The following is a 12,753-nucleotide window of genomic DNA, read 5'->3' as shown; positions in this document are numbered from 1 at the left end:
AAAGCAATGGAAATGCATCCTACTGTTTCTCATTGGTTCATTAACTATCAACATATTTCATGTTGGACTGTATACACTCATGAACTGTACATTTTCCTTGACTTTCTACGTCTTTCTACGTCAGAAATGGTTGCTGTTCGTCACTCTGTTCGTTTGCTTGACGATTCTAAAATTTCCAATTTCAATTGTTGTGCTTGCTTTTTTCAGCCAGGGAAAACACTGCCTAGAAATGGGCAAAGCGCGAACCTCGACAAACTCTTTTTATTTTCTTCTTTCCGTGACTAATTCTTCATAACCGCCAAGTCAATACAAAGACCACATACTGTGGCCAAATGACCGTGCTGCAGCGATTCAAATTTGTATACAAACACACAGTCAAAAAAAAAAAAAAAGGAATGATAGAGAACACGGCTTAAGATAACACACATGATGTATACAACAACATATACATTTGGGTAATATCTCTCTGGTCGTTTCTACAGCGCGCGGCTGCAGATCTATCGTATGGCGTCGGGATGGGGCAAGGTACTCATTGATACCGTAACGGACGGCCCAAATGTCCGCTTCAACCGGTCAGGTACGCTAACCAGCCGTTTCGATAAAATTTCCCAGACTTCGTTCCTGAATATTGTGAATGACGACGTCCGGCATCACAGATAGTGTGCTTATTATCAAACTAGGTGGGGCCATCCTCACGGACAAGCGATCAACATGTACATTAGCTTCACCAAGTAATCTTGATTCCATCTTTCATCAAATGCTGAGCACCTACCAGCAGTCGTCACAAAAGTTAATACTTATCCATGGCGTTGGATCATTTGGTCACCCGCAAGCCAAGGAATATTCTGTGAAGGAAGGAACTTCGAAGAACCAATCAAAAGATGTGCGCGCAGGGCTATGCTTAACTCGGGCGGCGGTGCTGCAACTCCATGCTAGAGTCATCAAAGACTTGACTGACCTTGGCCTCCCTGTGGTTTCTGTGTCGCCTTTCGATCACGTCATGACCCACGGCGGCATAGATGCATCCTCATCCACGAGCTATGAGCACCTCTGTCGAAGAACGCAGGCACTCTTGGATCAAGGATACGTGCCAGTTTTACACGGTGACGCTATATTGGACGATAAACAAAGCTGTACCATTTTGTCAGGAGATGTAGTCATGAGAGAGCTTGCAAGATCTATCTTGCGCACGTCACGGTGCATATTTCTAACCGATGTCGATGGAGTATTCGACAAAGACCCTAAATCCCACAAAGACGCTCAACTCATCCAAGAGGTTGCTATCACTCACGAAATCAGCCAATCGGATGCTATCAACGGTGTTGCCGACGTAACTGGAAGCATGCACGGTAAAATGAAGTGGGCACGTCAAATTGTACATGATGCGCCTGGTAAGGTCGATGTAGTGATTTGTCGGCAGGGTACTGAAGCTAGCAGACTAGCCATGTCTGGAGCTGCAATCCCAACGTCAGCGCAGTTGACGATATTTAGATAGAGACGTTTCTGGATTTGTACATTAATGTTCATTGCTAACAATTACACTGGTCGATTTTAAAATAATTCCTTCTTTTGTCATTAATACTTTTTTTTTTTTGGATAATACAATAGTATACCATCAAGGCAATCAATTAAGTCAATCGAATTTCTTGCGTTTTTGCTTTTCTTGGTGTATATATGTAGGAGATGCTGTATACCCGCTCCTATGCAACCGACAAATATTCTCTTACTACTTGCTTGATGCTGTCTATAGTACATTGATTAACCTCAGTTGCTAATATGCGTTCAGTGGCGAGCTCTTTCAATGCTTCAGTTGTGCCGTCCGCTTCACCGTTGTCCAAAATTTTGCTAGCACACTGTGACAATGTACAGAGGGTTATTTGTCATGAACAACGGCATGATACAAATAGTGGTTAATACATACCAATTGGATACCATACATCGCTCGCAAGTGATCTTCATGCAAATCAATGACACGGCAATATTGCTTCAACGCTAAGCTGTAGTCTCCGAGGGTGTACATGATCTCAGCATACTTGAGATGCCAAATGGGATTGGCAGCTTGAAGTAATATAAGCTCTTCCAAACAATAAGCAGCCTTTTGATACGCATGCACGGAAAGGTAAAGTGAGCAAAGTTCGATCCACGCTTCGGCATCGCTATAATACGTGTCCAGATAAGTGACCAAAGCTGAAATTGCCTCTGACTTCAATCCACGCAATTTCAATAGCGCTATCTGACGCTTGGACACCAGCTAACATAAAATAAGATGGGTCAGTCGCAAGTCCTCGACATGCCTGTATGCAACGCGCGACACCTACAATGTTAGATTCATCCTCTTCCAAGATCGCATCATATATCTTCTGAGCATCAGCTAGCTTTCCTTCAGCCTCATATCGCATACCAACGAGCCTTTGCACACGCGATGAGCTTGAGAACCGTCGTTTGAGGTTTTCTATGCATTCCTGTTAAAAAGCTCGATTAAAGACGGCGTTCTCTGCTAAACATTGGACAAAGTTTCGAAAATGCTACATACATCAGCCAATCTGAAGTCGCCTACATCAAGTGCAGCAGTAACAGCTTGCTCATAAAAGGGCCATACTGAAATAGGTTGAGAATCAGCGTCGTAAAAGAGCATGATGTGAAATGTCATAGATTCTTACTGTCATCTTTGAGTTTGGCTGAATATCCGTCTTTAATAATACGTGATGCAAGATAAGCTACTCTCTCAGAAGCTCTCTCGCCGGATTGTCTATATTGTTGAAGTTCCAAGCTAGCAGCTTCAAAATCTAAGCGGGCCATATTGAATTCGTTGGGAGAAGGAGGACGGGGTCACAATTTGACTGTTGAGCTGTGTCCTGGACGTTACCATCGGGGGCTCAAGCTCACTGTGGTCACATGATCAATGGATGGCTTTAGGTGCTGTTGGCCGAAACCTAAGAGGAAAAAAACCCCCAAAACAAATGTTGCTGTGGTCTTCAGTTGCCTTAGGTATAATACGACACTGAAGCGTCATAAATATCAAATATAAAAAATCATAGAGTTGTTAAAAATAACCCCTTTGAACCAATGTTGAAATGGTGGAACGCTCTTTTGGATATTTAATGTGTAGGTGAGAGTGTATGGTACACGTTAACAATCTTTGGTACCAGGCTATTCCTTGGCAACTGTCTTGATGCGCCAAGCTTGACTTCTCCCGATGGGGGTCCAAGCTCTCCAAATTCAGTCGCAACGCTCCTGTTCACGGGTACTTGTTTGCTTGTTTGTATCAGATCCATGCCTGTTGCAAATAATCAGCGACGAGTATCATCCTGCTGGGCTAAGCCAGCAAGGTTTCTGCAGCCTGCAACGTGCCATCGATAGGGGCGATCTGCGATAACAATGCTATACGCCTTGACCATTTACCTAACTGACGAAAGCCTCTTCAACAGGTGACGTGACCGTAAGTTTTATGGTAAAATGTTCATTGACAAAAGCGGGATGAGCGGGAGGGCAGGTTCATTCTCCGTAGCAGTGACTTTACACCTTCCTTGCGTCAGCGGACGTTTTGTCCCTGCAGGAAACTCATACATTGAAGTGTTTCGGGGTCTCCTAAGTAATCGACAGCCAATATGAATTGACAGCCCCCGTATAAATAGGGTGGAAGCCATGCATTCATCGCTTTGAGCACGTTTCTAGTCTCGATTTCACCGACAACTCAATTGGGTGCCACAATTTTTTTTTTAAAAATGTGGTTTGCGCTCACAGCTTCCGCGGTACCACTCCAAGCTTACAGTAATGTTTTGTCTGTATATTGCAAAAACAACGAAAAATAAAAATGTAGCCCACATAAATCATAAACCTTCCGTTTATTATTTGATGACAAGTTGGTGATGTCTGGCCTGAGGTGTTCATAGTTGTTATTATTGCTTGGCTTGTGCATTGCCTTTTTGGAGGTCCTCTGTCGCTGACTTCACACGACGACTTTATTCACTGCTCATGGCCAGAAAAAAAACTTCTTTCTCTTCTCAATCCACATTCCACTTCTCGTGCCCATTTTCCATTTCTCTTTTTTTTCTTGTAATCCTTGTTGTGGTCACCTTGAATCTGCCATTCGAAAACTCCAATCGCGCGCTTGTCTTTGAACCAAGGCACTGCTGCTAGGGTTAGTTCATTATTACTTTGCTACTATAGATATTTATGGTCCTATTGGTTTTCATCAGCGCGGAGATGCAAACTCAAAAAATAATGAGGGGCAAATCCAAGGAACCCTGCCAAAATTTTATTGTGTTCGATTCGGTCGCAGCAGACACAGTCATTTTACGGAAAAGACGTTACCAACAAACGTACCAGTCATTGGGGAAGGGAAAAAATTCTCCATCTCCAATTTTAGAGACGCACGCGACATATAAGTTTGCTGAGTATATCGCGCCAATCATAGTGTGAATAGCTCTTATCAATTGGGAACCATGATCATTGTTATCTTTTTCTTGCCATCAACATGGGCAAATACAACAAATCACCCTCACGCTTCCTCAAACAAAAAAATATTATTCTACGCAATGTTGCATGGTCTAACATCTCTTTTTATTGTCGTTTTTAGCCTTCAATTGTCGGCATCTGCGCTCAAACAAACATGTCAGACTACTACCACAATCGGTAAGTATCGCTTTTAGTATCTGTCACATTATCTTCTCTCCACCTATAGCTAACGTTACACCATTCATCTAGTGTCAAGGTTGTGAATCAGCCTTCGCCAAGCTTGAATGCTGACCATCGACCTGATCCCATTTTGCTTTATGGTCCAGAAAAAGACATAGAGACCGCCATGGAATCCTCCTCGTTGCATACTGAGCAGCATTTCTCTGAGCTGCCTCTGAAAGCTTCCAATGCGAAAAGATGGCGTTCTTCACGAAAAACACCTCAATCTAGCACCGACCTATCAGACATGATTTCACATCGTCAGTCCAGTATCTCCGACGGAGACGATGATATGCCAGGCTTAGTTTTCAACATTCCAGCCGGCTCACGGTCAACCTCCATTGATTCTCTGTCCTCGTATTCACAAAACTCATACTACACATCCGATCCATTCACATCGACGGAAGATCAAAAGGCTCCGAAAGTGAAACGAAGAATATCGACTGCACCCACCACCCTGGATACCAAGCAAGATACCAGCCACGAAGAAGATTTTCATTTGCCACCGCTGGCTCGCAAGCTATCTCAAACCACATCTAGGCGATATTTACCGCAAAATCAAGCTATCTTACAAACCGATGTTCAAGGCAAAATCATAGCCTTCAATGAAACCGCTGTTTCCTTGTTTGGAGCGAAAACGACGCTACTCAAAATGCATGCCCTGGATTTGCTTGAGAAAGCCTTCAGAACAAAGTACTTTGCAAACTTGCTGGACAAGTTTGCACATACCCGTTTAGAACGAGATTCCTCTAAATCCGTTAATGTGGAAAAACCATCGACCACCATCCTGTTATGTGGCAAAGTGGTATGATCATCTTGAAAGTCAGCCAACATTCCCCACCTTTTTTTTATTTTATTTTACTAATTCCAGTTATTTGGGATTATTCTTTTAGGTACCAATTATAACCAAAGATCGCACAGAATCTGTTGCCTCTCTCTGGCTCAAGGTATGTCATTCTGTTTTGATGTTCTACTCTTTTACCTTCAACCTTGTATGCTCAAAAATGGTATCGTATGTCCAATAGGAAAAACACGACGGCATATCTGAGATCATCTACGTGTGGATATTTGAAGAGCTCTATGAAAGCATGATCAATGTTCACATCAATACGAATGTAGGTCGATCGACACTATTTGCTCTAAGCATGGATCAGTGTCATCCCACTTTTCACTAACCCTCTTTTTACTCCTTTCATTTTCTTCGTAGGGTGTCATTGAGCGTGTAGATGGCGACGTAGAGGACCTATATGGATACACTGACTCACAACTTTTTGGAAAGTCCATCGAAACATTGATCCATGGATTTGGAAAGATGCGGCTAGCCAGTGACAGTGGCTTCTATGATTTGATACCCGATGAACCGGACTCCCGTCAAGAATTATTTGTCAAATCGGATTGTAGACGGCTAGATGTAGACAAAATCAATTGTCTAAAATTTTTTGGGAGCCAATCCGCCACCAGCACTAGCTTCCCGGTCATGACCAAAGTACAAGAATCATATTATAACCCAGATCTTCACAACGTGAAGATCATATCCGTACCCACCATTGCCGGACCCATTACCATTCGGATGGACGGCACAATCCAAAGTAGCAACGCCATGTTCACCAAGTATCTTTTTGGCTACGAACTGAATACTCTTCTTGGCGAGAACATTGCTCGGCTTTTGCCGCAGTTCAGCGTTTTGCTTATCGGCTTGCAAACTCAACAGTTACTACGTATGGGGTACAAGTTGAGCCACCCGGTGTGCTACGCCACTTTTCAAAAATATAATTCATCATCAGCCTCGTATTTCGATCATTCATCAACTTGCGAAGGTTACTTTCTTGCCACTCACCGTGATAGCACCATGCTGAATGTTCAAATGCAAATCAAGCTTGCAGCTGAAAACGAACTTGTACTGTGGATTGAATTCGATCGAAGTCGACGAGCGCAGTCGTTGCCTATAGTAGAACCCGAACACACCAAAGGCCATGTAGGCTTTGAACAACCATACGATATCGACCCTACTCCCAAGCAAATAAAACGGCCTAAACCGCTGGGTAATGTCAGTTCTTTTGGTTCGGCAGTCAACAAAGTTGTCCAAGCACAAGATCCAGTGGACATGAGCTACAACTTATCGCCTAAACCAGCTGTGGTGCGAGAAGTTCAAACGCTCCGCATTGATGTCAACCAATTTCTTCCCCGGCGGATATCTTACGCCGCGGTGGTGGCCCCGCATGTCAGCGGCTCCAATATACCCAAGTACTCTGCACAAACGTTAAAAACGTGCATTGACGATTATATCACCCTTGATTCGTTCGGACAAGGAGCTTATGGCGTGGTCAAACTCGCACAGCATAAGACGAAAAAGGACCAACAACGTGTTGTTATCAAATACGTTGTCAAATCTCGCATCTTGGTCGATGCTTGGACACGAGATCGAGTGCTGGGGATGCTTCCTCTCGAAATTCACATCTTACACACCATGCGGCGGATACCCCACCCCAATATATGCCAAATACGTAAGTAAAAGGGTTCACCAAAGCGGTCGTCCGTTTACCCATTTAGAAAAAAGCCAAAATACTGACCTTTTGGCTTGACCTTGCCTTGCTTTGCCTTAGTTGACTATTTTGAGGACGATGATCATTACTATATTGTTATGAGTTTGCACGGAGATGGCATGGATCTTTTTGATTACATCGAACTGAACCGAGATATTAGTCAAAATCAGGTACGCGCCATCTTCCGACAGGTGGCGGAGGCAGTGCAGCATCTTCATCACAACAAGATCGTACACAGAGATATCAAGGATGAGAACGTGATCATCGATGGCAACGACCAGGTGCAGCTTATTGATTTTGGTAGTGCGGCGTATGTCAAACCGGACCGCATGTTTGAAACCTTTTCAGGAACATTGGATTATGCTGCACCTGAAATTCTCAGTGGATCGCGGTATGCTGGACCACCCCAGGACATTTGGAGTCTGGGCATACTACTGTATACGCTTGTGTTCAAGGAAAATCCGTTCTATAATATCGAACAAGCCATGTCAAGAGAGCCACCCAAATTGCTTCAAATTGCTGCTGGATGGCAAGGTGCAGCGGATTTAATGCAACACATGCTGAACAGAAGTATAGACGATCGACCTACCATTGATCAAGTTCTTGCACATCCCTGGCTGCTGCAAGTGTAAATTTCAATTCATAGCTACTGTAATAAAATATAATCAATGTCTACTTAAGGTTGGGCATCAGCTTGTGATTGGTCAAGTCGGTAAATTGGGACATTTGGCGATGCATATATTTCTGTCTGTAACAAGGTTTTTCGTCCACCGCCTAGGCTAAACTTGGAAAGCTCGAAGGTGTGATTTAATAATAATTGATCAGGAAAAAGTAAAAAACCCTATCACGCAACATTATACAATTGAGTAAAAAGTAAAAACGAGCTATGGCTACTTTTTAGAAGAAGAACGAGATAATTAGAGGGCAAGAAAAAAAAAAGATATGCTGTTATGGGGGTGGGGTGCAAAATATCGCATGGCTCGCTCAGCTGAGAAGAAAAATACATGTGTATGAGAAATTGAGGAAACAAGTTGAGTTCCTTTTTAAAAGACGATGGCGGCAACAGCACCTATGGCGGCCAGAGTGAAACCAGCCATTTGGATTGGCGAAACCTTGTCAGCTTTGGAAGCGAATGGGTTGCTGGAGCTAGCTGTCAAAGTTCCTGAAGCTGCAGCGCCTGCAGAGCTGCTAGGAGCGGCTACAGAAGAGGATGTTGCGGCAGGAGCAATGATTTGGATAGGAACAGTGGTGTTGGTGCTGGTATCCTTGGACATGAAAATGACCTGCAAGACGAGTTTCAGTTCTGGTGCCATCCCATTAAACAACAACGCCCAAAAATCTTACATTGTAATTACCGAGAGGAGCAGTTGCAGGAATAGGGTAGTTGAGTGAATGCTCGTAAAAGGTAACATTATTGGCGGTTTGCTGGTTACTGGCGGACACATCAGCTTGCGCCATGATGACAGTCTCGCTGTAGTTGCCCGAGAGCGTGTTGGTGAGGACAATTTCCAATTGAAGGGCTAATGATGATTGGTGAAACGTTCAGGGGAGGGGAGTTTGGATGGTTGGTGGGTTGGTGGAAAATACTTACATGAGAAATCACTGGTGCCAAGGAGACGCCATGTAATGGGGAGCTGTTGACCAGTGACATAGGTTTGGTTTTCAACAGGATTTGTAACGTTGAAGTTACCGGTTGAGGAGGTAATTTGAGCAGACACGTACTGTAAAACAGATTGTATAAGTTGAAGGGGTTTTTGACATAAGGAGGCTCAAGTGGTGTACCCTTACAGTCAAAGACAACCAAACGGCAGCAGCGGTAGTGATGAAGGATTTCATGGTATTAGTGAGTGAGGAACAAGGAAAAGAAACTGAATACAGTGTTGAAAGAAATAAAAAAGAAAAAAAAAATCCCAACCAAAGACAGGACTACTATTTTTATTGTGCGGTACTTCTGATTGTGTGCGCCACGAGAAAAACAAAGATAGCTCTCTTCAAGGGGGGCCATGTCATGTTGTACAAACTCTACAGTCCGTTCCAGTCAGCAGATGATACATTTGCCCTTGGATCGTCTCTTATAGCTTTCAATATATTTGAGCTGCTTGTTGTTAATCGCCCCTCGGCGACGTTCTCGTATATATACAACCGAATCCAAAGGCGACATTCCTTCTTCAATCAACGCAATCGCCACCAAGACAGGTGCTCTGTGGTGGAAAAAATAGAAATATAAATATAAACAGTAGCCCATCCGATGCGTGCATTGAATAGCGAGAAGAGAAAAAAGAACACGACGATGTGAGTATTAATATCCTTAAGGTTTTTCATCTTCACAATTGAGAAGGAGACAATATAATTAGCTTTTTACGCACCTGCCTAACCCAGCGACACAATGAGTCGCAATACACGGAGGTTTCTGGCCATCCTTTGTCGAGTTCTTTTCATTACTGTCATGGTTGCCGATTTCTCCACCAAATCGCTTTTCAATTAATCCAAGCCATGCGTCAACGATGTGATTGGGTGGTGCTTCTCCATCGCCGTAAACCCAGTCGTGAACTTTGATCCCTTTCCCTTCCAGCGGTTCCTTTGCATAAGTTGGCTCGCAGCATCGAACAACGTCGGTCACATTCCAGCGTTCAAACTCCTAAGTGCAAGGAAACAATACAACAAATTAGTACCTGCCAAAAACCATGGATATACCGCTTTCATCCAAGACGTCATTATGATTTGTCACACTTTACCTTTATGTACAGTGGTAAATTGTTGTTACTAGGAGCATCGACAATCAGAAAGCGAGCGCCTTTGTATTCGATGTAGGTGGGAGGGTTGATCAGCGATCGCTGCACGGATGATAATTGATTACGGTTTGCCATTGGATGTTGTTTTGTAGAGCGATTAAGGTTGGAATGCTACGGATGACAAAAAGAAAAATAGAGAGTGGGGAAAAGGGAAAAATAAACAAAGAGTTCAGCAGATTAAGAACGTATTAAAGAAGAGAAGAAGAGTTGAACAAAAAACTGGGTGGTAATGTACTTGAAGGGGTGAGGATGTAGTGGTATCTTTATCGTTATCGTCCTTTTTGCTCGTGAGGAATTACGGCTGTAGGCAGAACAAGAAAAAAAAAAAAAAGTGGGTAAATCAGATATGCCCAATGTCAACAATAGAAGAGAGGTAGTACGTCAACGTTTCCAATCTATTACATAGGAGATTTTGCAGACTCTGTTAAAGCCGTCAAATGAACTTACATCAGACGTTGAAATGCCCATGTGGATAAACCAGCGTTTGGTACCAGGGGTTCTGTGCTGAACAGTCGTTACGACACTTTTCCGCGGAGTTTCATATGCCCGTCCAATAAAATTCGCAAATCAACCTTGGGGTTGTACAGTTTCCTTGCGCGATCAATGCTTCTGTGCACTGTACGCTTGGGAAACCTCCGTTTATGATAGCTGTAGTCAATGAACCATGTAATCTTTGAATATTAGTCTTCATAGCATATCAGATATGAAATACGGTAAGTGGTACAAGGCAATTTTATGCAAAAAGGCTGCTTGTCAATTTTTGACGTGCTGACATCTGTACGGCACAAAAAAGCCTAACTTGACGAATAGCTATCTATAACTCTCTACACCGGTCATCTTTCACTAAACTTGAGTTGCTATTGATGGAGTGAACACTTAAATAGGATATTTTCCGTGCACGATAACTCAAACCAGGGACTACGCTTGTTCATTACCAGTTTCTCCGGTCAGCATTGAAGGTGAAATTAGCTCCGATCAGCAAGCTTGCAAGCTGGGATATGAAAACCCCGATTTTGCTCATTTTACCAAACACCAGAAGCACTAAGTCAATATCGGCAGAGCAAAATAAAAGATGAAAGACTAGGAATAGGAAATGGCTTCGTTTGACATCATCAACTGATGGAGATGCGAAAACTTCGTCACGGCAAGGAGAGGCACCTTGATGCCAACTAAATACGATTCTCAAACACGCCAGGCAGATGGTTACCACGTTGATTCCGTGTATGTATAGCGCGCCAGCAATGATCATGAAAACTCTAAAGATTTGTACGAACTAGTAGGGCTTGCCATTCACTATAACGACCAAAAGTGCTTGTCGAATATGGTCGCCAGCCATTTGCAAATGAATTTCTTTGAAAAAGGAACGGATAGCGAAAGTAAAGAGTGCAGAGTAATCATTGTGAGTGGAGCATCGTATCAACTAACTTGGCAAAGATGGAAAAAATTCGAATGTCAGCTAGTGGAAAAGTGCGAGCCCGCTCTTCTGCCTAAGAATCTTATTTGGTGGTATTTTCCACCATGTCGGCTACACTATTGCATAAGGAAAGACCAAAGATTGATGATGTAGCTTACTCAAAGACCATAATTTAACCAGCGTATCGAGCAATAAATGCAAATAAAGACACGAAATGCTTCTTAGGTTGACTTCATAAAAATTGGCATGCTTTGATGTCTGTCTGGCTATGGCTCCAGTAACTTTCAGCATCAGTGTGTGTGCAACAACATTCAAATGTGTTTGGCGCTAGTGACTGCTTTTGTGGCAAGGAGAAAGACCAAACGACAAAAAAAAAAAAAAATTTTTTTTTTGGGCGGCGAGTACGACGCATATAAAAAAAGCATCCCACCTCCGCTTTACAGATCTGTTCCTCTTCTTAAAACTTTTTTAGTCACCATGGGTAACGTATTTTTTCCAGCTTTCAATGCCCAAACTTCACCTATACTGACATCTCCTTAGGTAAGGAAAAGACTCACGTTAACGTCGTCGTCATCGGTCACGTCGATTCTGGAAAGTCCACCACTACCGGACATCTTATCTACAAGTGCGGTGGTATTGACAAGCGTACCATCGAAAAGTTCGAGAAGGAAGCCGCTGAACTCGGTAAGGGTTCCTTCAAGTACGCCTGGGTTCTTGACAAGCTTAAGGCTGAACGTGAACGTGGTATCACCATCGATATTGCCCTCTGGAAGTTCGAGACCCCCAAGTACCACGGTAAGTTTTATATTTTAAATCTGAGGTGACTTGCCGTCATGCCACCCACAAGGAACGCTCATACTAAATTGTATGTCCTTTCCGCGTATAGTCACCGTCATTGATGCTCCCGGACATCGTGATTTCATCAAGAACATGATTACTGGTACTTCCCAAGCTGATTGCGGTGTTCTTATCATTGCTGCTGGTACTGGTGAATTCGAAGCCGGTATCTCCAAGGATGGACAAACCCGTGAGCACGCTCTTCTTGCCTTCACCCTCGGTGTCCGCCAACTTATTGTTGCCATCAACAAGATGGACACCACCAAGTGGTCTGGTGACCGTTACGATGAAATCGTCAAGGAAGTCTCCTCCTTCATCAAGAAGATCGGTTTCAACCCCAAGTCCGTTCCTTTCGTCCCTATTTCCGGATGGCACGGTGACAACATGTTGGAGGAGTCCACCAACATGCCCTGGTTCAAGGGCTGGACCAAGGAAACCAAGGCTGGTTCCAAGTCTGGCAAGACCCTTCTTGAGGCTATTGATGCCATCG

At 43.5% G+C, this 12,753-nt stretch overlaps 7 protein-coding genes across 7 annotated transcripts; 4 read left to right on the top strand and 3 right to left on the bottom strand.

Annotated features, from left to right (window-relative positions):
* The first annotated feature begins 244 nt into the window (after positions 1 to 244).
* K450DRAFT_242410 (uncharacterized protein) lies at positions 245 to 1,597 on the top strand. The gene has a single exon (XM_051589247.1). It carries the CDS (start codon positions 635 to 637, stop codon positions 1,493 to 1,495), a length of 861 nt encoding a protein of 286 aa, XP_051444263.1. The 5' UTR covers positions 245 to 634; the 3' UTR covers positions 1,496 to 1,597.
* On the bottom strand, positions 1,598 to 2,827 carry K450DRAFT_242408 (uncharacterized protein). The gene is made up of 5 exons (XM_051589246.1): positions 2,661 to 2,827; positions 2,534 to 2,598; positions 2,319 to 2,462; positions 1,922 to 2,251; positions 1,598 to 1,853 (listed from the first exon to the last, which is right to left on the bottom strand). The coding sequence occupies exons 1-5, from the start codon at positions 2,797 to 2,799 to the stop codon at positions 1,701 to 1,703; spliced, it is 831 nt and encodes a 276-aa protein (XP_051444262.1). The 5' UTR covers positions 2,800 to 2,827; the 3' UTR covers positions 1,598 to 1,700.
* An 848-nt stretch (positions 2,828 to 3,675) lies between these two features.
* On the top strand, positions 3,676 to 4,282 carry K450DRAFT_242406 (uncharacterized protein). The gene has a single exon (XM_051589245.1). It carries the CDS (start codon positions 3,976 to 3,978, stop codon positions 4,138 to 4,140), a length of 165 nt encoding a protein of 54 aa, XP_051444261.1. The 5' UTR covers positions 3,676 to 3,975; the 3' UTR covers positions 4,141 to 4,282.
* Positions 4,283 to 4,612: 330 nt separating this feature from the next.
* K450DRAFT_272041 (uncharacterized protein) lies at positions 4,613 to 7,852 on the top strand (the record flags this gene model as incomplete). Its single annotated transcript, XM_051593039.1, has 6 exons — positions 4,613 to 4,635; positions 4,708 to 5,482; positions 5,571 to 5,624; positions 5,703 to 5,792; positions 5,885 to 7,181; positions 7,281 to 7,852. 6 exons carry the CDS (start codon positions 4,613 to 4,615, stop codon positions 7,850 to 7,852), a joined length of 2,811 nt encoding a protein of 936 aa, XP_051444260.1.
* Positions 7,853 to 7,950: 98 nt separating this feature from the next.
* K450DRAFT_242401 (uncharacterized protein) lies at positions 7,951 to 9,190 on the bottom strand. Its single transcript, XM_051589244.1, has 4 exons — positions 9,009 to 9,190; positions 8,812 to 8,941; positions 8,565 to 8,740; positions 7,951 to 8,503 (listed from the first exon to the last, which is right to left on the bottom strand). The coding sequence occupies exons 1-4, from the start codon at positions 9,054 to 9,056 to the stop codon at positions 8,264 to 8,266; spliced, it is 594 nt and encodes a 197-aa protein (XP_051444259.1). The 5' UTR covers positions 9,057 to 9,190; the 3' UTR covers positions 7,951 to 8,263.
* On the bottom strand, positions 9,158 to 10,501 carry K450DRAFT_242396 (uncharacterized protein). The gene is made up of 4 exons (XM_051589243.1): positions 10,460 to 10,501; positions 9,956 to 10,313; positions 9,587 to 9,858; positions 9,158 to 9,421 (listed from the first exon to the last, which is right to left on the bottom strand). The coding sequence occupies exons 2-4, from the start codon at positions 10,085 to 10,087 to the stop codon at positions 9,259 to 9,261; spliced, it is 567 nt and encodes a 188-aa protein (XP_051444258.1). The 5' UTR covers positions 10,088 to 10,313; positions 10,460 to 10,501; the 3' UTR covers positions 9,158 to 9,258.
* Positions 10,502 to 11,903: 1,402 nt separating this feature from the next.
* K450DRAFT_272038 (uncharacterized protein) lies at positions 11,904 to 12,715 on the top strand (the record flags this gene model as incomplete). Its single annotated transcript, XM_051593038.1, has 3 exons — positions 11,904 to 11,912; positions 11,972 to 12,221; positions 12,313 to 12,715. Coding segments are annotated over 3 exons (662 nt in total), but the record flags the coding sequence as incomplete, so codon positions are not given.
* Between the last annotated feature and the right edge of the window lie 38 nt (positions 12,716 to 12,753).

Source organism: Umbelopsis ramanniana (assembly GCF_025399195.1).
Source record: "Umbelopsis ramanniana AG unplaced genomic scaffold K450scaffold_30, whole genome shotgun sequence".
NCBI lineage: Eukaryota > Fungi > Mucoromycota > Umbelopsidomycetes > Umbelopsidales > Umbelopsidaceae > Umbelopsis > Umbelopsis ramanniana.
This window is presented reverse-complemented; position numbering and strand designations above follow the sequence as displayed.